This window comes from Helianthus annuus, chromosome 13, assembly GCF_002127325.2.
Source record: "Helianthus annuus cultivar XRQ/B chromosome 13, HanXRQr2.0-SUNRISE, whole genome shotgun sequence".
Classification (NCBI taxonomy): Eukaryota; Viridiplantae; Streptophyta; class Magnoliopsida; order Asterales; family Asteraceae; genus Helianthus; species Helianthus annuus.
The window spans coordinates 120,222,180-120,246,692 of NC_035445.2; the positions used below are offsets into that span (position 1 = coordinate 120,222,180).

Genomic DNA, 24,513 nt, shown 5'->3' on the forward strand with positions numbered 1-24,513 from the left:
TGAGACATCATCAACCCAATCGCTGGTTGTGGGATCTTCAACATCTCTTTTTTTTGGGTATGTTGTAGGCTCACCCTTGGGCACTACTCTTGGCTCCATCTTGACTGTAGCGTTAACAGTAGGCTCGTTCTTCGGTATTGCTCGCGCCGTAGGCTTCACATCGGGTTCAACCTTGGGGGTCGGAAAACTAGTTCTCTTCCCGCGGGGGTGCCCATCACTGGTAAAAATCTCCCTAAGCTTGCGTATGGGCATAGCGGGTAGAGGGGTTGTTTCAGGAATATCGCCAACGCCGACTGGAGTCGATGCAAACTTTCGAAGTCTCTTGCCAACATTAACGAACTCGTTTTTTTCAGGCTTGAGATCGATCGCCTCAACATCCAGAACTTTGGAAAACAAACATGGCCTCTTGTGCATTGTTATGCTTTGTGTGTGATAAGTAGGTAACAATGCTTTGGGGATATACACATTGGGGGGTGCTGAAACTTATTTATAATGAAAAAGGATGGGGGTGATTAGATATGAGAGTAAATGACAAATTAAATGCATCACCAGGAAAATAAGGGGAAAAGTAACAAAAAGATACATCTTGTTCTATGTATTATGGAAAAATGTATCTACGGCTAGTGTTTTGTACAAAAAATACAAACAGAAAAAAAAACACTACTATATGTGCTAATAAATTTTTTTTTTTTTTGTTAACGGCTTTTGTAACGAAAAGGGACCTTTTCTAGCTAATTATATACATAAAATGGATGTAACGACAAAAATATGTAACATGGTATAAAAAAAACAAAAAATCCATAAGATTGAAAAATCTCAGATTCAAACACAGCAAAGAATCTACAAAAATACTAATGGTGAAAAAAATGTAACACATTAAAAAAAAAAACCTAAAAAATACATAGCATTAACAGGTACATACTAACGAAAATATCATTAGCATACTAACAAAAGATAAATCCAGCTAAGTACCACCCATTTCTTAATCTCAACAAACAATGCAACGTTTACTTCTAACACAAAACATTAGGGATATCATTTCATAATGCAACTGATCAGTTAAAACATATTCATTAAACTTAAAACATACGACATACCAAAACCACATACATCCTAACATGCAAACATATGCATGTGCATCGACTTTCATATAATCTACACATGCAAACATGTGCATGTCCAAAAGGGTTGATCAAAGTTTACTTGCGCTCCACTAAAATGGAGACCAAAAAGCTGGCGTCATAAAAGTTTTCAAAACACGCACATCACACACATCAACATAAAAATACCAAATCAAGTGGACTCCTGGCTCGCAGAGCTTGAGTCTTCGTCCTCGTCCTCGTTACCCGATTTATTCTTCTTCTTCTTTTTCTTGCAATTTCTTGAATCATGCCCAGTCACGTACTTCATACAGGTTCGGCAAAGCCTGGGTGTTTTGGGAGGTTTGACAGCAGAGTTGCTCGTTCCATCCTGAGGTGCTCTAGACAATCGCCGGCGTTTGCCGCGTCCTTTGTTCCTGATCCCGTCTGGGTTGTCGAGAGTTACGTCCCCATCTAAAGAAACACCAAGCAATTCTTCAACAGCAGCATAGTTATCATTGTTGGCTCCGTCATCGACTGGTCCTCCATTTAGTAACTTGCATTTCAGTTCCTTTATCTGCTCAGCGAACGAGGAAAGTCCTCCAACATCGCTTCTTAATGCGTCCACACATTCAGTTACGATCTCAAGGATCTGACTTCTAGCAGCAGCTTGTGGACGAGTGTCAACGCCATATCGACTCTCAATAGAAAATAAACTTTTAGGAAGCACGTCCCTAGACCAACGCTTAACAACATACTGGGCCGGGATTCTTTCAATATTGTTTACCCGGTAAACACAAAAAATGTGCCTACACAAATATCCAATACGGATGAAGTTGTTGCATGAACAGGAAACCGACTGGTTACTCAACTCAAGTATAACCTATAAACACACCAAAACACATAATTAAGCTTCTATGAAAAAAAGCATAATGAAAAACTTAAAACAAAAAATGCAACTATAAAGATACATCAAAATTACCGTAAATGTGTTGGTTGCATTGTTACGTTTGTCCAATTGATTCACATAGTAAACACAACCTTCCTCACAATCCTCCGTGTTTACAATGTAACAAAACAGCTTCCCCTTGTATATCTCTTTTCTTACTTCCGTAGAAATTGCATGTGTATACAACTCAAAGGCATGCTTCTCAATAGCTAGGTCAGTACTGTCCATGAATACACTAGATGAAGTTTTAAACTCTGCAACGCGTTGCCTGTAACGCTGATTGTCTATCCTAGTCTCGTAACATAGCATGAACTGAACTAGTGTGTTAGCACTAGAAGAGTTGACCTTGAAGCTTGAGTTAGAGCTTTCACATCTTGATGTAGTCTTCATCAAACAACACATTGGGATGTCACGGAAGTAGGCAGGTACCCATTGGTCCCTAATTGAGTACATGTCCTTCAACCAGTCGTGATCTTGTAACCCATATTCCTCCATCAAAAGTTGCCACCGCGTCTCAAATGTAGATGGCTTCATGTGAATACTCCACACCAAACGATGCATCAATGCTCTTAGCTCAGAGTTTTGTAACAAGTCTCCAGCAATCTATACAAATGAAAACACAAAAACTGTTAAAATAATTGAAACAAAAACAAACTTCTCAAAAATAGATTCATAAATTAATAAAAACCTTGGTGGGAAGTTTCTTCATAATATGCCACATGCAAAGGCGGTGCCGAGAGTCTGTGAAAACCTCTGAAATGGCAGCTTTCATTGAAGGATCCTGGTCCGTCAGAACTAGCTTTGGTTGCTTCTTGTGTGCCTTGAGAAATGATTCAAGTAACCACTTGTAAGACTCAGTGGTTTCGTTGAATAACAAGCCAGCACCGAATGTCACACATTGTTTATGATTATCAACGCCTGTGAAGGGAACAAAAATCATGTTGTACCTGTGCGACAAAGAAAACAAAAACAAAAGTTAAATAGTATGTTAAAGGGAAAAAAAGTGCAACTATCAAAAACCTTACTTGTTAGTGTGATAAGTCGCATCAAAAGCTAACACATCCCCAAACACCTCGTAGTTTATCTTGGAAATTTCGTCTGCCCAAAAAATCGATCTCAATTGCCCTTTCTCAACAACAAACTCATAGTAAAAGTCTGGTAAGCTCTCGGATCTTTCTTTGAGACGATCTATAACAAGTTGCGCATCACGATCGCCAATATAAAGCCTAACCGACTGGCTCCAGTTCTTAAAATCAGTTGGCGTGCCACGTACATTGTGATGTCCACCCATCAGGGACACTAAAACTCTGTGAGAAACAATCGGACCAATTCTGTTCAAACTCATGTTATGGATAAACTGTTTGGATGCAAATGGTAGTTTCCTTGAAGTCCTACTTAGGTCACGATTGAAACGCTCAACAAACGGATGATTATGGTGCTCATTGAACCCTACCACTGTGCACATAGAACTGCCCTCACAAAACTTAACCAGTATACTAGCCTTGCAATCTGTCACTGTGAAATTACTTTGCCTAATAGTCAAGCTTGAATGCTCCAAAGTATCAGTTTTACGCTTAATCTGTGGTTTTGAATATTTAGTACACCTTATGTACTGGTGAGTGACAACCCCCTTCCATCTCTTGGTTTGCCCCTTACGAATAGAAAACCCAGAATACACAGCATAATCCTTGTACATACTGAACACATCCTTCCACGTTTCATAAACAGAACCAACAACAGGCTTTAAAACAATAGGAACATTAGGACACCACATTCTAGTCCCATTGGGTGTGTGGTGAACATAAAATTCCTCGTCCGCATGAACACCTAGAAAAAGTGTATTGATTAAATAAATCATAGCACGTATAGGTTAAAACACAAATTTACTTGTAACATGAAAACATAACAAACTGATACTATAGTTTCCAAAAATACAACATTAACACATTTTCCAAAAAAAAATTCAAATAAAACGTGGAAGTACATTTTATTGATGACGCCAAAAAGTGTAGATGCTATTGCATTTTTTTAATGGTGACCATATGTCATACTTTGTTAACGTATACTTGCTAAATTATTATTATGGTATGCCATAGTGTCACCTTTTCAATACATACTATCATATATAACCTAATCATAGTACCAAGTTCAATACCTTGGTTTCCAAAAACATATAAAAACTTAATACAAGTCTAACGACATGTTTTCTAAAAGCTTGTTTCTTAAAAAAATGGTTACACTTGTTTTTTGCCTTGGAAAAAAAAATACCACATTTTCAACCAAACTACCCAAAACATCATCTGCTTAATAATAATAATAATAATAATAACAATAATAACAATAATAATAATAATAATAATAATAATAATAATAATAATAAACTACAAACAACAATTAAACTATAGATAAAAACAATGACCTGTTGATAACAACTGAGTAAAAGTACAATCTTGAACACCATCTTCATCATCATCTAGTCCATTTTGATTCAGATTTGAGGCTACACATAAAAAAAAAGTTAAGCAACAAGAATCCAATGTACAACTAAACAAAATAAATCCTTATTTTACACAACAGAAAAAAAAAGGAACCAACATGAATCGAACGAATATCTACACAAGCATTTAAAGCTGTACATCTAATGAAACAGAAAAAAAAATCACTCACGTGTAATCGCTGAAGAAATAGGTTCAGGATCTGGAGAAACTCTACCCTCAACCAAAGCATCTTCATCTTCATTAAATGCAAAATGAAGTGAAAGATTATGTGGGACAACATTTAATGGTGAACCGGGATCATCATTGAGGTTGGCTACCTCCGTACCGCCGGCAACAGTTAGATGTTGTTGGTTGTTCAAATCAGCCATGTTAAATGCAAGTTCTCATCAATGATGAGTAAATGGTGAGTAAATGAAGAGAAAGAAACTGATGAGAAGAAAAGAGAGATGAAGAAAGTTGTGATATTAAGAAAATAGAGAAGAAGAAAGTCTCCTCCAAGTACATGCATTTATTAAAAGCATGACAAGATGAAAAGGTGGGTATGATACAAATGAAAGAAGTCTGCGTGTGGCAGACATCACCATCGCCATCTATACATTTCAAAAGTGAGACATGCAAAATTACTATCATGCCCCTCATTCATCAAATAATAGTTTAAACGTGGATCAATCCTGGCCACATATTAGAGTTTTCAGGGTTTAGTCAACTGGACTGAGTTTTCTCATTATAATTAGCCTATATATATATATATATATATATATATATATATATATATATATATATAAGTTTGTAAAATTATACTTAAAAAGTCCAATCCGATTAATCCCTGTTAATCCCGATTAATCCCTAGGCGGTACCTCACCGCCCGACTAGCGCCTAGCGCCTTCTACAACACTGATCGTTCCTCACACATTTTTGTCCTTTAGTGACCGCCTCAAACGTCTTGATGTCGACGGAGACGATGGGGACGGAGGGGGGCGGGATGGTGTACACGCGGCGCCGGTCCTCGACGGGTATGGGGACGTACCCCATACCGCACAGCCTTATTATTGCTATTATGACGTATAAAAGGACTTTCATCATTATGTTTGGTAAAGTAAACATTTTAATTGGTTGTATGATTTTGAATAGACACCGATCCACATTTTTTGTAAATGAAAATTACCTAAATTAACCACCTTTTTAAGGATGAGATAACTTAGTTTATACAAAATCGTTAAGTAGAGGGGAATTTTGACCCAAGAAGTAAGAACTCATCATATTAATGTCCATATTCACTTTGTGATTGTAAACTATAGTTTATAGTTTGCATTTAGGCAGCTACAATGTTTAGTTATTTATTTTATTTTATGATGTAAAAACATGTCAAACGACTCAAATAGTTCAAAAGCGGAAGTAACAAAAAACTGACAATATAAGATTTTAAAACCCTTAAAACCTTTAGAAGTTTGAAAATTACCTACTTTTGTTATTGATAAATTTTAGATGAGTCTTGAAAATTTCCAAAATTAGGGTTGCAGTTATGAAAATTGGATTAGTATATGTTTTTGATACTCGATTTCATTGTTTCCTCAGGTACTTACAAAATTTTGTATTAATTTGCTTTATCATTCGGGCTTCTAATTTGTGATGCTGTCTAAATTATGATGTTGTGGATGGCGTTGGGTAATTTGTCTTAGAAGATAAATAAATATAAGAGTAAACTTCTGTTTTGCTCCCTGCAGTTTGCTCGTTTTAATGGTTTTGCTCAAATCCTTTAAAAATTGCCATTTTACTCCCTGATGTTTCTGTTTTGTCACCAGTTTGCTCCCCGGCTCTTAACTCAGTTAAATCATTCAATAAAGAGAAAGTTGTGCGACGGGGAGCAAACTGGTGACAAAACCAAATCATTAGGGAGTAAAATGGCTATTTTTAAAGGATTGGGGTAAAACCATTAAAACGACCAAACTACAGGGTGGAAAACGGAAGTTTACTCTATAAATTTATAGATATAGATAAATGTTGATTTGAAATATGGGATATATAAAACGACTCTCATTATTATTTTTATAAATTAAAATATTAAAAACTGATATAAGACCGTTGGGTATGGTGGGGCTTGGGTTGGGCTTGGGTTGGGGCATGAGTTGACACGTGACTTGGGTGACCCACATTCAACACGGTATGGTGGGGCGAGGGTTTGGGGCGCGGGTTTGGTGGGCTTCGCTGGGCTGACCCGTTGGGCTATTTGTTTTAAAACAACAAATTTATTTTTTTTAATATTTTTAAATAAAGAAAATTACATAAAAAAAATTCCTAACGTTTATATTTGTTTTTTATCTCTTCTCTCATCTACAAGACTGGTTGCAACTCGTCACCATGTAGGTGATCAATCGGCTGGGATAGAATTTTCAAATCATCCCGTCTTTGTTTCAGGGCATCTCTAGCGGCATCTCTAGCTTCTTTGCTCTTTCGTTGTTCGCTCCACTTCGAGGATAAGCTATCGTTTTCACGATAAGTCTCCCTTCCCATTTCTTCATGGAATGCTCTACTAACCGCTTCCCACAAATGGGTTCGATGTTGAGAATATCCTATTTTAATAAAAACAAAATTTAATATATTACAAATATATAAAAAATAACCATTAACAAAAAACAAAGTTTAAGAATATCTAAAGTTGGATGTTGAGATTGTTGACACCAAGCCCTCGCCAATGCAAGTTCTTCAACAACGACCCATTTTTGTTATTTTCGTTTGACGGTTTCAAGTGCTTTCTCCGCCTCGGTTTTTTTCTTATGACTTCTCTTTTTGATGGGTTTCGATGCGGAAGGAACGTCGTTGGGTGGTTGAGTTTCGGGGACGGTTTCGGTTTGTGAAAGGTCGATGGAGGTTGATGAAAGGTTGATGGGCGTTTGTGTAAATGAGGTAGGTATCGAATCATCGGTGTGTGGGAAGTTAGTATACAAACGATTCCCAATATACGATGCATAACTCGCTTCAACGGGCATAGAAGAGTGTATGAAAAATGAACGAGGCATTGGACAATTGGGTGGTGGGCTAGGATTATTTTCTTGGAATGCATACGGGTTGTTCGGGTCATAAGCACGGTTATGAGGATGCATTTTTTCGTTTTGTAGAAAGAGAATTGAAGATGATTATAGAAGATGTGGTTGAATGTGGTAAAAAAATGGAAGAAAAATGTGAGTTTTATAGTAGAAAAATATTTTTTTTAACATAGCCGTTGGCCAACGGCTAGTTTGGTTTGGCCATTCACAGCCCCCCATGTCAGCTTGTCAAGACCGCCTCACTCCCGGTTTGAAACCCAAGCCCCAAGGGCCACGCCCCAACCCAAGCTCACCCGGGGTGGTGGCTTGGGCGTTTTTCCCCAACCCACGCCCCAAGGGCCACGCCCCATACCCCATAGTCTAAGGGTGATTTATGAAGTTTTAGATTATTTAGTTATAAAAATAGTTATCTATAATTAAGTAAGAAATAAATGTGGGAAAACTAAAAGTAAATGATTTCAATGAATGAATGACATGTGTCCCTTTTTAGGTTTTTATAATTATATACTACAGATAGATTGTGTCGGACTCAGGTCGAATCAGTTATCTCCAACGGTTGGGAAGTCTTATACTTAGGGCTGTAAACGAACCGAACGAACACGAACGAGGCCTTGTTCGTGTTCGTTCGTTAAGGAAATAAATGTGTTCACGAACGGTTCATGAACACTTACCGAACGAGATTTTATGTTCGTGTTCGTTCATTAAGGAAATGAGCGTGTTCACGAACGGTTCACGAACATAAGCGAACACAAATAAATTTGGCGAACGCGTTGAAGGATAAAGGTGGATGACCCAGAGAGTAGCACTAGAACTTGAATCCCTTATTGTGGAACGGAGGTAGATCATATTCGTCAATGTAAATAATGAGAAAAGAAAGGGAAATGGTGCATAAACTAGGTGAAAGAGGGTTTTATAGTTTAATTGTTAGGGTAATGATATAAATAAAAGTTTAATAGTAGAAAAAATATAGATAAAATATATGAAAGTATAAAAATCTTTAATTAAAACACGAACATACGAATATAAACGAACGCAAATAAACGAATGTTCACGAACACCTTACCGAACGTTCACGAACACAATTGAACGAACGAGACCTTTGTTCATGTTCGTTCATTTAACTAATCGAACGGAATTTCCTGTTCATGTTCGTTCGTTTATTAAACGAACGAACATAAACGAACTTCCCGCCGAACGGGTCACGAACTGTTCGCTGAACGTTCGGTTCGTTTACAGCCCTACTTATACTGCACAAAATAACCAACAGGACTACAACTCTTTTGTGAATTAAAAAATTCAGATTATGAATATATTTAACACATCGAGGAGAGAAACATCAATCTACACGAACCCTAATCCTTAAATCATCAAATTCGAACGGATTTATTACAGATAATGCATATGGTATGCGGGCTTTGAATCAGAATAACAATGGGATTAGAATGCAGTTAATAATTGTACCGGTTCGCGTTGAAAAGAACAAAACCAAGTTGGCCGGAGCTTCCTTTTTTTATGGTGAAACTCCGAAGGTTGCCGAAAACTAGCAGAGGATGTTTGGGTGCGAAAGGTTCTAGTGAATGTTTTGCGATGTCCTTTTATATAGATTTCCAACTAAAAAAAGTTTCGGAATTGATTAGTCATGAATACTTGCTTTATAACCAATTGATTATTTGTGTTCAACGCTTTGATTGACTGGCACAATAACGGGTGGGTTACAATTTGAAATGAGTCAACTGAAGTTAATTGCGCTAGTGTAAAACGGGTTAAATTGAACTGAATCAGCTGCCAGAATTAATTAATGGGTGTCGACTGAAGAAACAGATCGGGGATGCGTTATTATGTTTCAAAATGTTTGTCAAAATTGCAATTTATTCCTTTTAGTCATGTGATGTTTGTGAAAATGACTCCCAACTTTAGAAAGTCTTATATTTCTTTTATAAACTTACTAAATTGGTCCTTCAGTATAATGAGTTTATAAAATTCTAATAAAACGTATAAACTTAAATAAAACCTCATTTCGTATGGATTTATTGAAACTTCTATAATATCCTATTTTTTCTAAAGAATATTTTGTGTAATTGGTTGGTGATTTAGAGTTGGATACGTGGCAAAATATATATCATGAGAGCTTGAAACGTACTAACAAAGTTAAAAAAAAAAAATTCTAGGTGTTTTATTAAAAAAAAGGTAAGAATTAACTTTATTTCCTTTCAATTCAATCTCTGCATTTACTTTAATAAAAGCCTATATAATAGTGTTGTGGAAGGAAGGAATCAAAGGGTTGAGATTTCTTATGAAAGGGTAAATTCCTTACTTGTAACTAAACATATTCCTATCCATTCCCTTTATATTGCTTCACTAGTGTGTCTTCTTTCATTTTGTATATGCCTTTTGGTGCTTATTTGAGAAATTAGTAAATAGATCTATCAAGAGGAAGAAATTGTCTTTCTGGTTTTCAACTTGTTTATCAATCTGATATTCAAATAATTTGATGGATAGCTTAACTGGTAAGTCTCTATTTCTTTCATTTTGTATATGCTTTTTGGTGCTTATTTGAGAAATTAGTAACTAGATCTATCAAGAGGAAGAAATTTGTGTTTATATATAGTTCACGAGCTACATGTGCGTTGGTCGTCGATCTACACATATATTTTTATGTTCTTTTTAATTTACAAGAATAATAGTATCATCTAAAAAGAATGAAAAAATAGGAATCTTGTTTAAAAATAGTTTTCTTGAATTTTCTAGTATGGTTTGAATTTTATAGATTTTATATACATATACATATATACATATATATATATATAAACATATATACATATATATACATATACATATATAGGGGATGGATCATGAGAAAACTAGTTTAAATGAGAAAACCAAAAAACTAACTAAAAAAAGCCTAAAAACCATTTAGATGTAGTTAGTTTTCTAGTTTTCCCATGTAAATGTAGTTAGTTTTCTAGTTTTCTCATAAAGAATTGATAAAACAAAAAAAAAAATGGTATGTTTTTGGCTTTTTTTTAGGTTTTTTTAGTTAGTTTTATAGTTTTCTCATTTAGATGTAGTTTTCTCATGATCCTCTCCCTACATATATGTATGTATATATAGAAAAAGTATATCATACAATATGCCTTAACGTACGCGATGGCAAAATTGCACGTTATGTTACCAAAAATGAAAATCGCATGTTGTGAAAAACCAAATATCGCATATTATAAAAAAAAAATTAAATTTGCATGTTGAAAAAAAACCGCATGTTAAAAAAAAACCAAAATCGCATGTTCAAAAAAAATTGGATCCTGATACTGCATCGCGTACGTTAAGGCGATTTGTACAATAATCGGCCTCTCTATATATATTTATAAAAGTGTATGGTACAATATGCCTTAACGTACGAAGCGTACATAATGTCAAATTCGCACGTTATAACAAAAAGTCGCATGTTGTAAAAATAGAAGATTGCATGTACAAAAAAAATGAAAATCACATGTCTATAAAAACCATATTTCGCATCTTATTAGAAAAACAAATTCGCATGATATTAAAGAATACCAAAATCGCATGCATGTAAACCAATTTTCGCATGCTGATAATATTTCGCATCTCATTCCTGAATACCAGAAACTACCCAAGGGTGGTGGATGGAATGAATTTGATGGAATAAAATGCCTTATGTAATGGGTGATTCCGTTACCTTGACCAACCAAACACGTATTTTTTTCATTACCTTGTAATAGTGCATTCCACTCCGCTTATCATTCTTGCACACAAGATACTAACTTAAACTTACATCAGTACCTATCAATCATAATAATAAAAAGATAAATTATTATTATTATTATTATTATTATTATTATTATTATTATTATTATTATTATTATTTAAGAAAAAAAAGGCAAGAATTAACTTTATTTTACTTTCCTTTCAATATGTGCGTTAAGCATAATAAAAGTCTATAAATGAGTGATGTGGAATGAAGGAATCAAAGGATGAGTTTGAAAGGAATATTGAGATCACTTATGAGAAGGTTAATTCCTTTCTTGTAACCAAACATATTCCTCTTTATTCTTTTTAAGTTGGGGAACTACACCATTAGTGTGTCTATCTACTACTCCATTAGTGTGTCTCTAGTTTTCAGCTTGTTGATCGCTGATAATCAAATAATTGGATGGATAGTTTAGTGCTTATTGAGAAATTCGTAAATAGATCTACCAAGAGGAACAATTCTATAATATATATATAATATGCATATTGGAATGGCAGCACAACACTTGGAAACTTTATGTACAATAATTTAAAATATGCACACACGCACACGCATATATATGTATATGTACTTCACGGGCTACATATTCGGTTTTCACTAATAATAGTTACATATAAAAATAAAAAAAAAATCTTGTATAAAGAAGGTTTTCTTGAAGTTTTCTAGTAGAGTTTAAGTTTTCTAAATTCTCCCTCTATATATATATATAGAGAGAGAGAGAGAGAGAGAAAGTATAATGTACAAGACGCCTTAACCTACATTAACGTACGCGACATAAAACATAACGTGCGTGATTATTTTTTTTTACCATCATAACGTGCGTGATTATACTTTCCATGCGTGATTATCACCAAAAAATGGATCCCATGTGTTATTTTGTGTCTTATGCGTGATTAGTGCCCTGATCCGACGGTTACTGGTGTCGCGTACGTGAAGTACGATAAGGCTTAATGTATGTTAACCGCACTCTATATATATATATATATATATATATATATAGTGGAAGGTTCAAATGAGAAGATATTTTTTGTAAGAAGAAAAAAGAATAAGTTTCAACCAATAAGAATGTTTCATTTTACTTCATTTACTATTTGCATTTAATTTTAATGTAAGAGTATATTTGTAAAGTTACATAGATCATTAATATCTAGTCTTCCTTTTTAATAGCTAACTACATTAAATTTGTAACTTATTTTCAAAAAATATATATTTTTTCAAAAATTAGAAAAAATTAATTTAGAGTGTAGGATAAATTACCAGGTGTGCAGGATAAATTACGAGTTGTGTAAGATAAATTTAAGCATGTGTATGATAGTTTTCGAAATGTGTAGGATAACTTTTTATATGTGTAGGCAATGAAAATTAGTGTAGAGAATAATAGTCTTTATGAGTAATTAATTACTTAAAGATTGTAATAAATGAAATTAAAGAATAACTAGTTAATATTTTACAATTTTATCCTATGTTCTTTTTCTTCTCAACTAAATTTTGTTCTCAAATGAACCTCCCCCTATATATACATATATATATATATAGGGTAGGGTTCTAGAGTGAACAACCTCCCAAGAGTGAACTGTGTGAACTGATCATAGCCCTTGATTATCTTTTTTGTTGAGAAGGACATGATTGTAATTGTACATTAAGTTATTATTAGTTATTTATTTTAATTAATCTATGGAAGTTACACTTTCCTATTTTTTGTGATTACTAAAAATATCTTTTTAAATCTAAACAAGATCTATAACATAATCACCATTCAAAACAATCCAGATTTTTTTTTTCAATCGAGCAATTCTTCATCAAGTATTTTTTCTTCGTCGATTAAAAATACCCAGATTTCGATTACGTACACACATGAATGAATCCCGAAGTACACATGTGTATTTAAATTTAATACACCTATGTACATACATATACACATGTGTACACCCAATTTATATAGGTGTATACACAGTTTATACCTACGATCAATTTGCATACACATGTGTACAACAAATGTAAAAACACCGTATACACAGGTGTGCACCCAATTTACATAAACAACAGGCACATACACACTCAACATCAACAAGATCGAAACAAAATTCTTGCAAAAATTAAACACTAAACAACTTAATCGGAATGTCATACACCAGCAGATCAAAAAAAACATAAAAAAAGGATATTGAATAGATGTATGGGGTAATGTAATACATCAGCAGATCATCGTCTTCTTCAAGCCATGGAAGTGTCCTGGATCACACAACAGGATCTGGTTCTTAATCCGCAATCGAGATTCATACGAGATTTAACTGGAAGAATATCTATTAAGATATTATATTTCTGTTGACTTCAATAAAAATCGGTTGCAGATCCCATTTGCGTGGATCAGGGCAAAGAAGGTGCAATACGTTGTGGGAATGGTAAATTCATTTACTATTTTGGAGACATATTTTTAATCCATGATTTATATTAGAGCAAATATTTTAATGTAATAACGTAGGTGATTCAAATGGATCAAGCACTAACAATTATAATAAAATAAGTGTGAACGAAGGAGATAAATCGAGAAGTGGATAAACAAAAAAATGGGTTTGAATTTGATGAGATTTTAATAAAATGGAAACAATTTAGGTTTCCTGATTGAATTCTTTTGATTGTGTAATTACACATATACCCTTTTGTATTTAATTAAATAGAAAAAATTAACCAAATAATTACTATCATGCCACTCATTTAAATCTCAAGATCATATAAATCAAGGGCCTAGATCAGTTCACACACAAACAAGGATGTTGTTCACTCATGATCCCTATCCTATATATATATATATATATATATATATATAGGGTTGGGTTCATTTCAGAACTCTAAATAATTGCAGAACTTTCAGAACTCCTAATAAACAATCATTTTGTATATATATTTTTTTGTATTTAGGATCTTTTTACCATCTGTTATATGTATTTCTTTGATTACATACATGTTAAAGTAGCTTACATATGTTTAATTGCCAAAATTATATATATGTGTCATAACTAATTACATATATGTAAAAAAACTAGTTTACATATGTGTAATTATAAAATTATATATAAAAAATGATAAAATTACTCTTAACATGTATGTAATCGTAAAAATACATATAATAAATGATAAAATTATCCTAAACATAAAAATATATAAATAAAAAGATTATTTATTAGGAGTTCTGCGAGTTCTATAAATATTTATGGTTCTGAAATGATCCTGGCCCTATATATATATATATATATATATATATAGGATAAAGATCCGTTAGGAACCACCCTTTATTGCGAGAACCGCGAGAACCAATGTGAACACATGGCAAATTTGTAATTAAGTGACATCTAATAAAAAACACGCACTCCTCTTATTTCATCCCCTGTTCACTATCGTCATTTACATTCTAGGGTTTCGCTGGAGATTTTTCATAATCAGCGACGGAGATCTTCGGCGGTGACTAATCTCTCTAGATTCACGGCGGCGATAGGCGGCGATATACACATCTTACAGGGGATTCAATTGGGATACTGATTTCGGCGTTTGTATACTGATTTCGGCTACACATGGCTTTGTCTGACTCATCTCGTGTTGGATTTGAACCTACGGCATCTGATGATCATCATACAACATTGTCTGCATACAATCCACATCCCGATTCTGGTTTTTTTGGCCCATCTGATGTCAATTTCAATCCTATTTCTGCCGTGGGTCCATCTGATGTTGATGTCAATACCTTACCTGCAGTTAATCCAAATGAAAGTTGCAATCCTGTGTTTACAACAGTTGCAAATCGACACACCTTTCATGGGTTTGAAATACAGACGTTTGATTCCATGTTTACACCAGGCAACGTAGGCTCTGAGACTGCTAATTTACCTGATCAATCATTATCAGTTGACACTGCATCTACTGGTAACACCACATCTACTGGTTGCAATTCATTCAATTTGTGACTAAATGTATTATGTTGACTGATGTATATACTTTGTAAATGATATTGTATTAACTGTTATGCACATGTGCATTATACTTACTGTAATGATGTTGTATTAAATTATATGCACATGTGCATTATGTTGATTGTAAATGATATGGTATTAAATCATATGCACATGTGCATTATGTTGCAAATTAGATTAAAAGTCTACTTTCTGTTAAATTTTAATAAGTGTAAGCCTCTAATCATGCAAAAGAATGTTTCGGTACTAATCTGCGAAAACTCAGATAGTTTTATCCTTCTATCAGGTATTAAACTTTTGATTGATTGATTGATTGCTTAAAGTTCTGTTTTTTTTTTTCAGTTTCTCGAGGATTTTATCAATGGGACGGAAGTTTCATCTCTTTTGGACTGCATTCGTCTGACAGCAGGACCTTTGCATGCTCTTGATGCTGCAACACGTCCTGCATGGGCTGCTCCGGTTTCTGCAGTTTCTGGTGCGGCTTCATCTATCCCGACACTATCAAGAGCAAATGTTAATGGGCAAATGCCAAATGGTACAAACCCAAATGTTGGTCATGTCTATGGTCCCGGTACGGGTCCTGGTGGAAACCCTGGTGCATCTGCCATGTTAACTGCTTCTACTGTGGCTAGCGGAGGTGGCATGGGAATCGTTCCTAGTACTCTGTTACCGATTGATGTGTCGTTTGTTCTTCGTGGCCCGTATTGGATTCGGATAATATACCGGAAATATTTTGCGGTTAACATGAGGTGCTTTGCGGGTGATCAAGTTTGGTTGCAACCTGCAACGCCACCGAAAGGAGGTCCTACAGTTGGAGGTTCTTTACCCTGTCCACAGTTTCGGCCCTTCATCATGGAACATGTTGCTCAGGAGTTGAACGGTTTAGACCCGAATTTCGATGGTGGTCAACCATCAGCCGGACCAACTAATTCCAACAATTCGGCTGCGTCTCCTGGTCCGCAACTATCAGCCCCAAATGTCACCCGAGCAGACCCTACGGTAATGTCTCTCCCAGGAAACCAACCCGTGGGATTTAACCGTTCTACAAATGCCATGTCAGCATCACCAAATTCACTCTTAGTGCGCAGAGCTACTGTGACAGTTCCTGCTCATGTTAGAGGAGAGCTGAATACCGCCATTATCGGGCTTGGGGACAATGGTGGTTACGGTGGTGGTTGGTCCATCTGCTGATAATACACTTGACAGTCACAATACACCTACAAATACAGAACATCAAGAGTTGCAATTCATTCGATTTGTGACTAAAGGTATTATGTTGATAACACCCATACTCGTCACTGATCATGCACATGTGCATTATGTTGATAACACCCATACTCGTCATCCGTAAACTGTTAACCATCATTATCATGAACATGCACATGTGCCAACAATCCATAATCATCACATATAAACTGTTAACCATCAGTACATAATTATGCACATGTGCATCACATTACCAACACCCCATACTCATCACCAAAAAAAATGTTAAACATTTATACATCGTGCGTATACACACCATCTACCATATACCATATTAATCATAATCTTATATGCTTTTCTCTTTTTTTCTTTATACAGGAACAATTACGACTTCTACACCTAATAGCACACCATATTGGATACCCGATGTTGATGCTGCATACATCCCTATCATAAACAGTACGTTTAACAGTTGGGAGTACGTTGAATCCAATGATACTGATGAAGATGTTGATGATGATGCTAAAGACCCTGCATATATATATGAACCTGAGTAACCTCGTAGACATTCATCCAGGCGTCATAAAACATTCAACGATTCTTGATTATCCTATATATAATGACAAATAGTTTCTAATCATTATTCTTTTTGTTTACAAACATTTTGCACTGTCTGTATACGTATTCATATGTTATGATTGTGATCATGATACTTTGATATCAATTAAATTACTTATTATACATAAGCGTATGTAATTTCATTATTGACCACCTAACAAATATTACCAACATGGTTACTGTTTTGAAAAATGCACATGTGCATACATATTTACTGTTTCTCCTCACATGGTAATTGTTTCAAACAATAAACATGTGCATACATGTTTAATGTTTCACTACATATTGTTATTGTTTCGACCAATGCACATGTGCATACATGAATATATTAACTACATGTAATTCGTTTTCCTTTACATATACATAAGCATATGCAATGTGGTACCCCATACGTAATAGGGTACCACATCCGTAATATGATATGCTATATCAAACTTTGCACATGTACAATACCAACATTTTCTATACCAAACAACATAATACATCGAATATTAACAAACATACCAATATACCTGAACAATCAAATAAAGTTTTAACCCATCAACCACCATATAAGACATCGTATACGTCAAACTTCTTATATCAACCATTATCGTAAAAAACTACCCACATATTACAATCAAAAGACATCAAGAAAACAAAAAAAAATGTCTTTATAAATTGCATATCCACAAACTACCTACATAACATTCGCATTAGTTCACAACCTCACACCTTCTGATCTTCTTTCCATTTCATAACTATCTTCCAACACTCCTCCTGTTTCAGCGCCTCTTCGTCCATCATTTTCCCTGGTATTTTTCATCCGTTAACCTATTAATCAAATACGCCTTTGTTGTCAATCCATGAGCAGTTTCGAATATTTTTTTCCTGCATACATTACATATTTTACATTAATTATTTCATGTATGCACATGTGAAATAAACATATTACATACAATATGTACAATGTTTATGTTTTAAGGTAATAATGCACGTGTGCATATGCCTTAATACATTCATATTAACTTAATCTGACAAAATATGCATATGTGCATAACTATGCACATGTGCATTAACATGACTGACCTTATCAACAGGTTTATTTCAATAACAAAACTTAACCCTTACCAATCAAATTTCGTAATACCACCAATCATATTTAACATTAACTAGCAACAAAACCATTATGACAAACTATGCACATGTGCATAAGTTTTTTTTTTTAAATGTAAATGTTATTCACAGAAGCCAACATCCAAAACAGAGGCGGTCGAACAAACCACTACATCAAAACGTAAAACAACTCAACACAAGAACCTAAAGACCGGAGACTAGCAGCTACCTTATATCGAAACTACACCACTTTTCCAACTTACGGACCTATTTTTTGGACCGATTCTTATACCATAAAAACCGATGGGCTTAATATTACGGATAATCTCTCCGGGTTTAACTTGAGTTTCCAAGAACCTTTTATTGTTCCTGGCTAACCATATACACCATCTTGTCACGAACATAATGCCATGTAAAGCAACTTTCACTTCTCTATCCAGATTGCAAAACTCAGAGTCAATTATGATATCTTTAACCAAAAACAGGATAAAAGGACTCACCTTGCACCACTGACTGATGTGATGCCAGACCCTGCACGAACAAAGAAGGTGTTCAGCTGTTTCATCGTCATCTTCACACAGACAACATTTCACGTATCCGCCCCAACAGTTTCGATCCTTGAATCACCCACATCTAACATCCATAACATCATATTGCCTGTTCCTTTTCCAGTTGTTGAGCACACCCCAGCATTCCTATTGCTTCAACGCCTCTTCGTCTAACATATGCTTAACTCTATCATCTGTTAATCCGTGTATTTTTTTGCCATAGATGATCTACAATGAGCATGTGTATCAACATTAATTTATGATCAACATATAAGATATGCACACGTGCATCATTATATACATGTGCATAAACATTAAATACCTTAAGAACCTATGTTGATAAATTATGCACATGTGCATATTAACATATTCTGACAATCTATGCACATGTGCATAACTATATATCACACAATTATACCTTATTAACATATTCCAAGATGAAATACATGTTAGCATAACTGTGCATAACCATATAGATCAAAGTCATATGCATCAACATTATCTACCTTGTTAGACTATTATTGCAAACTATGCACAGGTGCATATTAACCTATTATAACAATTTATGCACATGTGCATAACTATATAGATCACAAATTTAGTTTATCATCCTGTTATGTGTAATCATATTCTGTCAAGATATGCATATGTGCATAACTATATATCACACAATTATACCTAATCGACATGTTCTGTGTAAGCCTGTTCGGTTAGAAAATATGCACATGTGCATATCTATATAGATCACAACATTACCTAATTATCTTGTTCTGTTTCTGTTAGAAAATATGCACATGTGCATATCTATATAGATCACAACATTACCTTATTATCCTGTTCCGTGTAAGCATATCTTGTCAAAATATGCACATGTGCATAACTATAGCTATGCACATGTGCATCGACATGACATAACTTATCAACAGTTATAGTTCAGTAAAAAAAAACCCTAACGCTTACCAAATCAAGTTGTGTGTTGCCCATCATATCTAGCATTATTCACGTAACATTATTCATCAAGAAAAACTACATGAACAAACACATAACTACCCCAATACATATAGTTCTATCACAACATTCGCCCCTGTTCACTCAAAAAATCATATATATAACACAATTTTCAATATTGCAGATATGAAACAGGTATGAAACGACTGTTTAAGTGTCATAATCACATAATAACATATCTGAATCGATGATTAAGAGTTGTATTGTCACATACGACTACAAAACAAAGTGTATGAACTTACAAATTCACAGAACGATGCAACAACGAATCGTGATTCCGTTAGACGTGATTCCGTTAGACGCGATTCCATTAAACGACATATGTTCTTCAAATTATCCCTATCTGTACAACAAATCTTGATGATTATGGTCGTTTTGCCCTAATTTCGAATCGAAGAGGAATGTGAAATCGATGATTATGTTCTTTTTGCACTAATATCGAACATACGATGAAGTTTGATGATGAACTACTGATATTGTGGAGCGTCGAACTTGATTTTTTGTAAATCGCTGTGATGAATCGCAGATTGATGATGCTTGTGGGATTGTCGGACGTGATTTCTTGATAGATTGTGATTTAGTTTTTGTTTGAAGTCCAGTAGTACAGATGCAGGGAGAGGAGGAGCGACTAATTTACAAGTTTTATGTATTTACAAAATTGCCCCCTGTTCACATTGGTTCTCGCGGTTCTCGCAATAAGGGTGGTTCTCGCATGAACCTTACCCTATATATATATATATATATATATATATATATATATATATATATATTAAGAAAAAAATTCAACATGATTCTTATAAGAACTCAAACTTGTATGAGTTGGATATTTCTTGTCATATGATTGAATGATAAAGACGAACATGAGTCACCGCATACATCATACATGTTGCTTTGCGAGTTTGTGTATATATATTATATTTTGGGTTGGCGTGTTTTCCCATGGGTAACATTGAATCTCTATTAATAAATTTATGTAGTTAAAATTAAATACTTTTATCATCTTGATCTGAAATTCATCTCAAAAACCAGCTAAAAGGTGTAAACATTATGATATCGACTTCTAATAATCTAATGGCTATCACCAATTAACCTACAAGCATGTGAACACGCACATAATATTATAATTTGTCTTGCAATCATTTCCGTACACAAATACATGTCTCTTTTGCTTTCCAAAATGCTTTTGAGTTTTAGTTTTATCAACGAATATGGAATTTTGTATGATCCTTTTCACTATAACCACCTGTTAATTATCAAAAGAACCACTGAAAATAATTAACCATAAAATACAACTATATACACCATATCTTTAAGCATACCCTAATTAAAAAATTTTAAAAAAAATACAATACAGTGTTTTTTTTTTTTTTTTTTTTTTTCAGACACAGCCTTAGTTGATTGTCTGTTCCTGGTTAAATTCATTTATATGTTACCAGGACTCACACACGTACATTCATTTCTCACTTTTTCCAAAGACAGTAAAATTCACTCCTAAATATGTTTGGTATCGACGACAAACCTAATATGATCTGGGGATTTTTTTTTTTTTAATCTTTGGATGTTAAAATTGGAACACTGACTTATTGTAACATAAATACTTCATCAATGTAGTTGCTAAGGACCAGATTCATCACTTTAGTCACGATCATTCGCTCAGCCTTGTGCATCTACAGCAGGCGAATCACAAAAATGAGAATGATGACCATGAAGATGCAGAGGAAGAGAATGACGAGTCTGTGGAGGAAGTTCGTCATGGTGGCGAATGCGGCATGTGTAAGGAACGAATCTGGTCATTTCATCTATGTTACTATTATTGCAAGTCTTGTGACTACTCCTTGCACAAATTTTGTGCTGAACTACCAGATACCCTACAAAATAACCCATTACATCCCGACCACAATCTTAAACTTCTTCCCCCTCGTACATTTAAGTGTCATGTCTGCAATCTTAAGTGGAAGGATGTATATTGTTATTATTGCGGTGTCTGCCGGTACAGGATGTGCATTATTTGTGCAACCACGTTAGAGCAGAAGATAAACCACGCTAGTCACCCTCATCAACTGGAAAGATTGTTCGGACGCATAGTATCTCCTTGTGTAGCATGTGGTAATAATCATGAAGGGATCTTCTTTCAGTGTACCACTTGTCATATGTTTCGCATTAACTTGGACTGTGCTTTGATGCCTGCCAAGTTACTGATACAAAATAGTACTAATGGGACTTTCAGTCATTCACATCCACTTACCCTTGCCTATTCCTTTCCACGATCTGAATATGAAGCTAAGTTCGAACCCCGTTGTAGAGTTTGTAATGGAGAGTTCCTTTCTCACTTATGGAATTATAAATGCGACAAATGTCGATATTATGTGCATGTTAATTATGCAGCTTTAAAAACAGAGCCATTTATGTCCATCTTCCTACCTCCAAGTGAGCAATCTCTTCTTCTTTTTTATTTTGTTAGTTTCTATGTGAATATTCTATATCTTAGTCTAATTCCAAGTTTATATACCATTAATTCACCAGGCCTCGTTAAAAACTATAGAGAAGATGAACATCCAAATCTGCTAAATTGTCCATTCCAGGATGAAGGTGACAACCTTTTGAAGCATCATATGTGTAACCAAAAGGAGTTGATTAGAAAACAACATGAAGGTGATATGTTTAACCATTCTAGTCATCAACACCCACTCATCCTTCTCGACAAACAAACATCAGTTGGTAAAAAAACGGTTTCTCTACACGACCCCATGAAAAAAGTTCAACTCTTATGTGTTGGATGTGTGAAACCAATCATGACAGTACCATTTTACGTGTGTTGCCATTATGTTGATGAACAATGTTGTCTTGTTCTTCATGAATGGTGCGCCAAGCTACCCTCCCAAATACAAGACTATTTTGGCCATCCTGAGCATCCTCTTGTTCTCCTGCCAAAAATCCCTAGTGAGTTCTTTGGTGTGTTCGAATGTGAAGTTTGCGGGTTACGATCCAATGGTTTTGCGTATGGATGCACAGCATGTGAATATTATGTTGATATCAATTGTGCATTCATACCCGAAGAAATCACACATGACGCTCATCCTGATCACCTCCTATTGAGAGTAAAAGCTTCAGCTTCAAGTGAGGAACTTTGCAAAGCATGTGACAGTTATGTGGATGAATATTGGATATTTCAGTGTGCCTCTTCTGATTTCTACATTCATGTGAAGTGTGCTTTGTTGTTGCCTAAAATGATTAAGCACAAGTGCGACAAACATTATTTGAGCCTAAGATATGAACCGGTGGAGAACCACATTGAAGAGTACTTTTGTGAAATATGTGAGGATGAATTTAACCCTTGGAGGTGGTTCTATCATTGCACCACATGTTCCCAGTCTATGCACACTACTTGTGTGCCATTAATACTTCAATACGAGCAAGCTACGAAAGAATATAATTACGAAGGCGTCTATGAGTTTCTCAACATCAAATTTGGAGGAACTCTTGAGGTCAAAGATCACCCACACCGTTTGAGCTTTGTTCAAGGGGTTGAGAGTGATGGCAATTGCAGTAACTGCCGTTCGTATTATAAAGGATTGAAGTATAAAATGATCTTCAAGTGCATGGAGTGTGAGTTTGCATTACATTATGAGTGTGCTTCTTCATTTGTCAGTATCGAATGATCATCATTAGTCATTTGGCTTGTATACCATTGTAACCTGTTGTTCATGTGTCAAGTCAATTTCTTTTTCCTAGTTTTGTTTCGGTCTTTTTTAAAAACACCATGGCATCACCCCTGTAAATGGGGTAATCAAAATCCGGGGGGGGGGGGGTGTGGTTAGGAGAGCGGTAACCACAGACATGAAGATGGAATAAAAATTAGTTGGATTAATTGTTTGCGTTTGCTTGCTATGACCAATCAAAATCTACAATTCGAAATATGTGTTGCACTCCAGGTGTTCGATTAAATGTCTCAAAGAGTGTTTCAGATGTGGACAAACATTGGTTCACATTTTCATTGGGTTTTTATTAATAAGTTTATACTAGTATTTTGTATATTTTATTGAGAATTCCATATCTTTTATTGGGAAATTTTATACTATTTTGTATTCAGTCTAATGGAATACGTTATATAGCTCAAATTACACCTCTAAATGTAAACTGAGGTATCAAACTTTGGGTCTTTATGGACATTTGTTGTGATCAACAAGCAACAACCGCCTTTTATAAAAGCATGTATCAGGTTTGTGAATGCTTAAATTAAAATCCAAATTGCATTAATACTTTTTTGATAGTACAAGTCTTGTCATTTGGGTTCTGATAGCAACTTTTATGATCACACTGTGATAAGTACGGTCATTTATACATTTTTTTCAAGAATGAACCTATTCTAACCCAAACCCATCTTAGCCTGTTCCCCCGCCCAATCCGACCCACCCATTTTGATAGGCTGGGCTAAAACTTGAATTTGTGGCTTAGATATACATTTCGTCATTGCCTATAATTTGTTTGTTTGATTACTTTTGGTTGTTATGACTTTTGGATTTATGTTACTGACAATGATTATCATGAGAGAACTTGAGTTGTGTTTAAGTGATAACGTGTCGAATGTCAGCATGTATACATGTTCTTCTAATCCTAAATCATGTTATTGAATAGAAGAATAAAAGATGTATAATTGCCACCTCTAGTATTAGTGTTTATTTGAATGAGTTATTATACTCTACTAGAACAGTTTGTCAATAAATACCATGTTGG

At 34.7% G+C, this 24,513-nt stretch overlaps 3 protein-coding genes across 6 annotated transcripts; 2 read left to right on the forward strand and 1 right to left on the reverse strand.

Moving 5' to 3' along the window:
• Nucleotides 1–1,293: 1,293 nt before the first annotated feature.
• Nucleotides 1,294–4,894, reverse strand: LOC110899204 (protein FAR1-RELATED SEQUENCE 5-like). The gene is made up of 6 exons (XM_022146075.2): nt 4,696–4,894; nt 4,448–4,528; nt 3,054–3,855; nt 2,717–2,975; nt 2,062–2,631; nt 1,294–1,962 (listed from the first exon to the last, which is right to left on the reverse strand). The coding sequence occupies exons 1-6, from the start codon at nt 4,892–4,894 to the stop codon at nt 1,294–1,296; spliced, it is 2,580 nt and encodes an 859-aa protein (XP_022001767.2).
• Nucleotides 4,895–9,850: 4,956 nt separating this feature from the next.
• LOC110899205 (mediator of RNA polymerase II transcription subunit 14) lies at nt 9,851–17,246 on the forward strand. 4 transcript variants are annotated; one of them, XR_004875784.1, is made up of 4 exons: nt 9,851–13,741; nt 14,753–15,257; nt 15,647–16,572; nt 16,889–17,246. XR_004875784.1 is itself a non-coding variant. In XM_022146076.2 (4 exons), exon 3 carries the CDS (start codon nt 15,830–15,832, stop codon nt 16,493–16,495), a length of 666 nt encoding a protein of 221 aa, XP_022001768.1. In that variant the 5' UTR covers nt 9,855–10,077; nt 14,753–15,257; nt 15,647–15,829; the 3' UTR covers nt 16,496–16,572; nt 16,889–17,246. The 4 variants fall into 4 exon arrangements, 3 of the variants coding, with proteins under 3 accessions (XP_022001768.1, XP_022001770.1, XP_035837327.1); XM_022146076.2 differs by having other exon boundaries at nt 9,855–10,077; XM_022146078.2 differs by lacking the exon at nt 14,753–15,257 and having other exon boundaries at nt 9,855–10,077.
• A 2,789-nt stretch (nt 17,247–20,035) lies between these two features.
• LOC110899207 lies at nt 20,036–23,527 on the forward strand. The gene is made up of 3 exons (XM_035982333.1): nt 20,036–20,102; nt 21,391–21,552; nt 22,303–23,527. Exons 1-3 carry the CDS (start codon nt 20,036–20,038, stop codon nt 23,436–23,438), a joined length of 1,365 nt encoding a protein of 454 aa, XP_035838226.1. The 3' UTR covers nt 23,439–23,527.
• The last annotated feature ends 986 nt before the right edge of the window (nt 23,528–24,513 follow it).

Excerpts from the sequence above, each read along its gene's own strand:
- LOC110899204 (XM_022146075.2), bottom strand. The coding sequence starts at position 4,894 with ATGGCTGATTTGAACAACCAACAACATCTAACTGTTGCCGGCGGTACG. Across the intron at positions 4,529-4,695 it reads TATTTCTTCAGCGATTACAC|CCTCAAATCTGAATCAAAAT; the intron begins GTGAGTGATTTT and ends TTTTATGTGTAG. Across the intron at positions 1,963-2,061 it reads ATGCAACCAACACATTTACG|GTTATACTTGAGTTGAGTAA; the intron begins GTAATTTTGATG and ends GTGTGTTTATAG.
- LOC110899205 (XM_022146076.2), top strand. The coding sequence starts at position 15,830 with ATGCCAAATGGTACAAACCCAAATGTTGGTCATGTCTATGGTCCCGGT.
- LOC110899207 (XM_035982333.1), top strand. The coding sequence starts at position 20,036 with ATGCAACAACGAATCGTGATTCCGTTAGACGTGATTCCGTTAGACGCG. Across the intron at positions 20,103-21,390 it reads GATTCCATTAAACGACATAT|TTGCTAAGGACCAGATTCAT; the intron begins GTTCTTCAAATT and ends TCATCAATGTAG. Across the intron at positions 21,553-22,302 it reads TGGTGGCGAATGCGGCATGT|GCCTCGTTAAAAACTATAGA; the intron begins GTAAGGAACGAA and ends TTAATTCACCAG.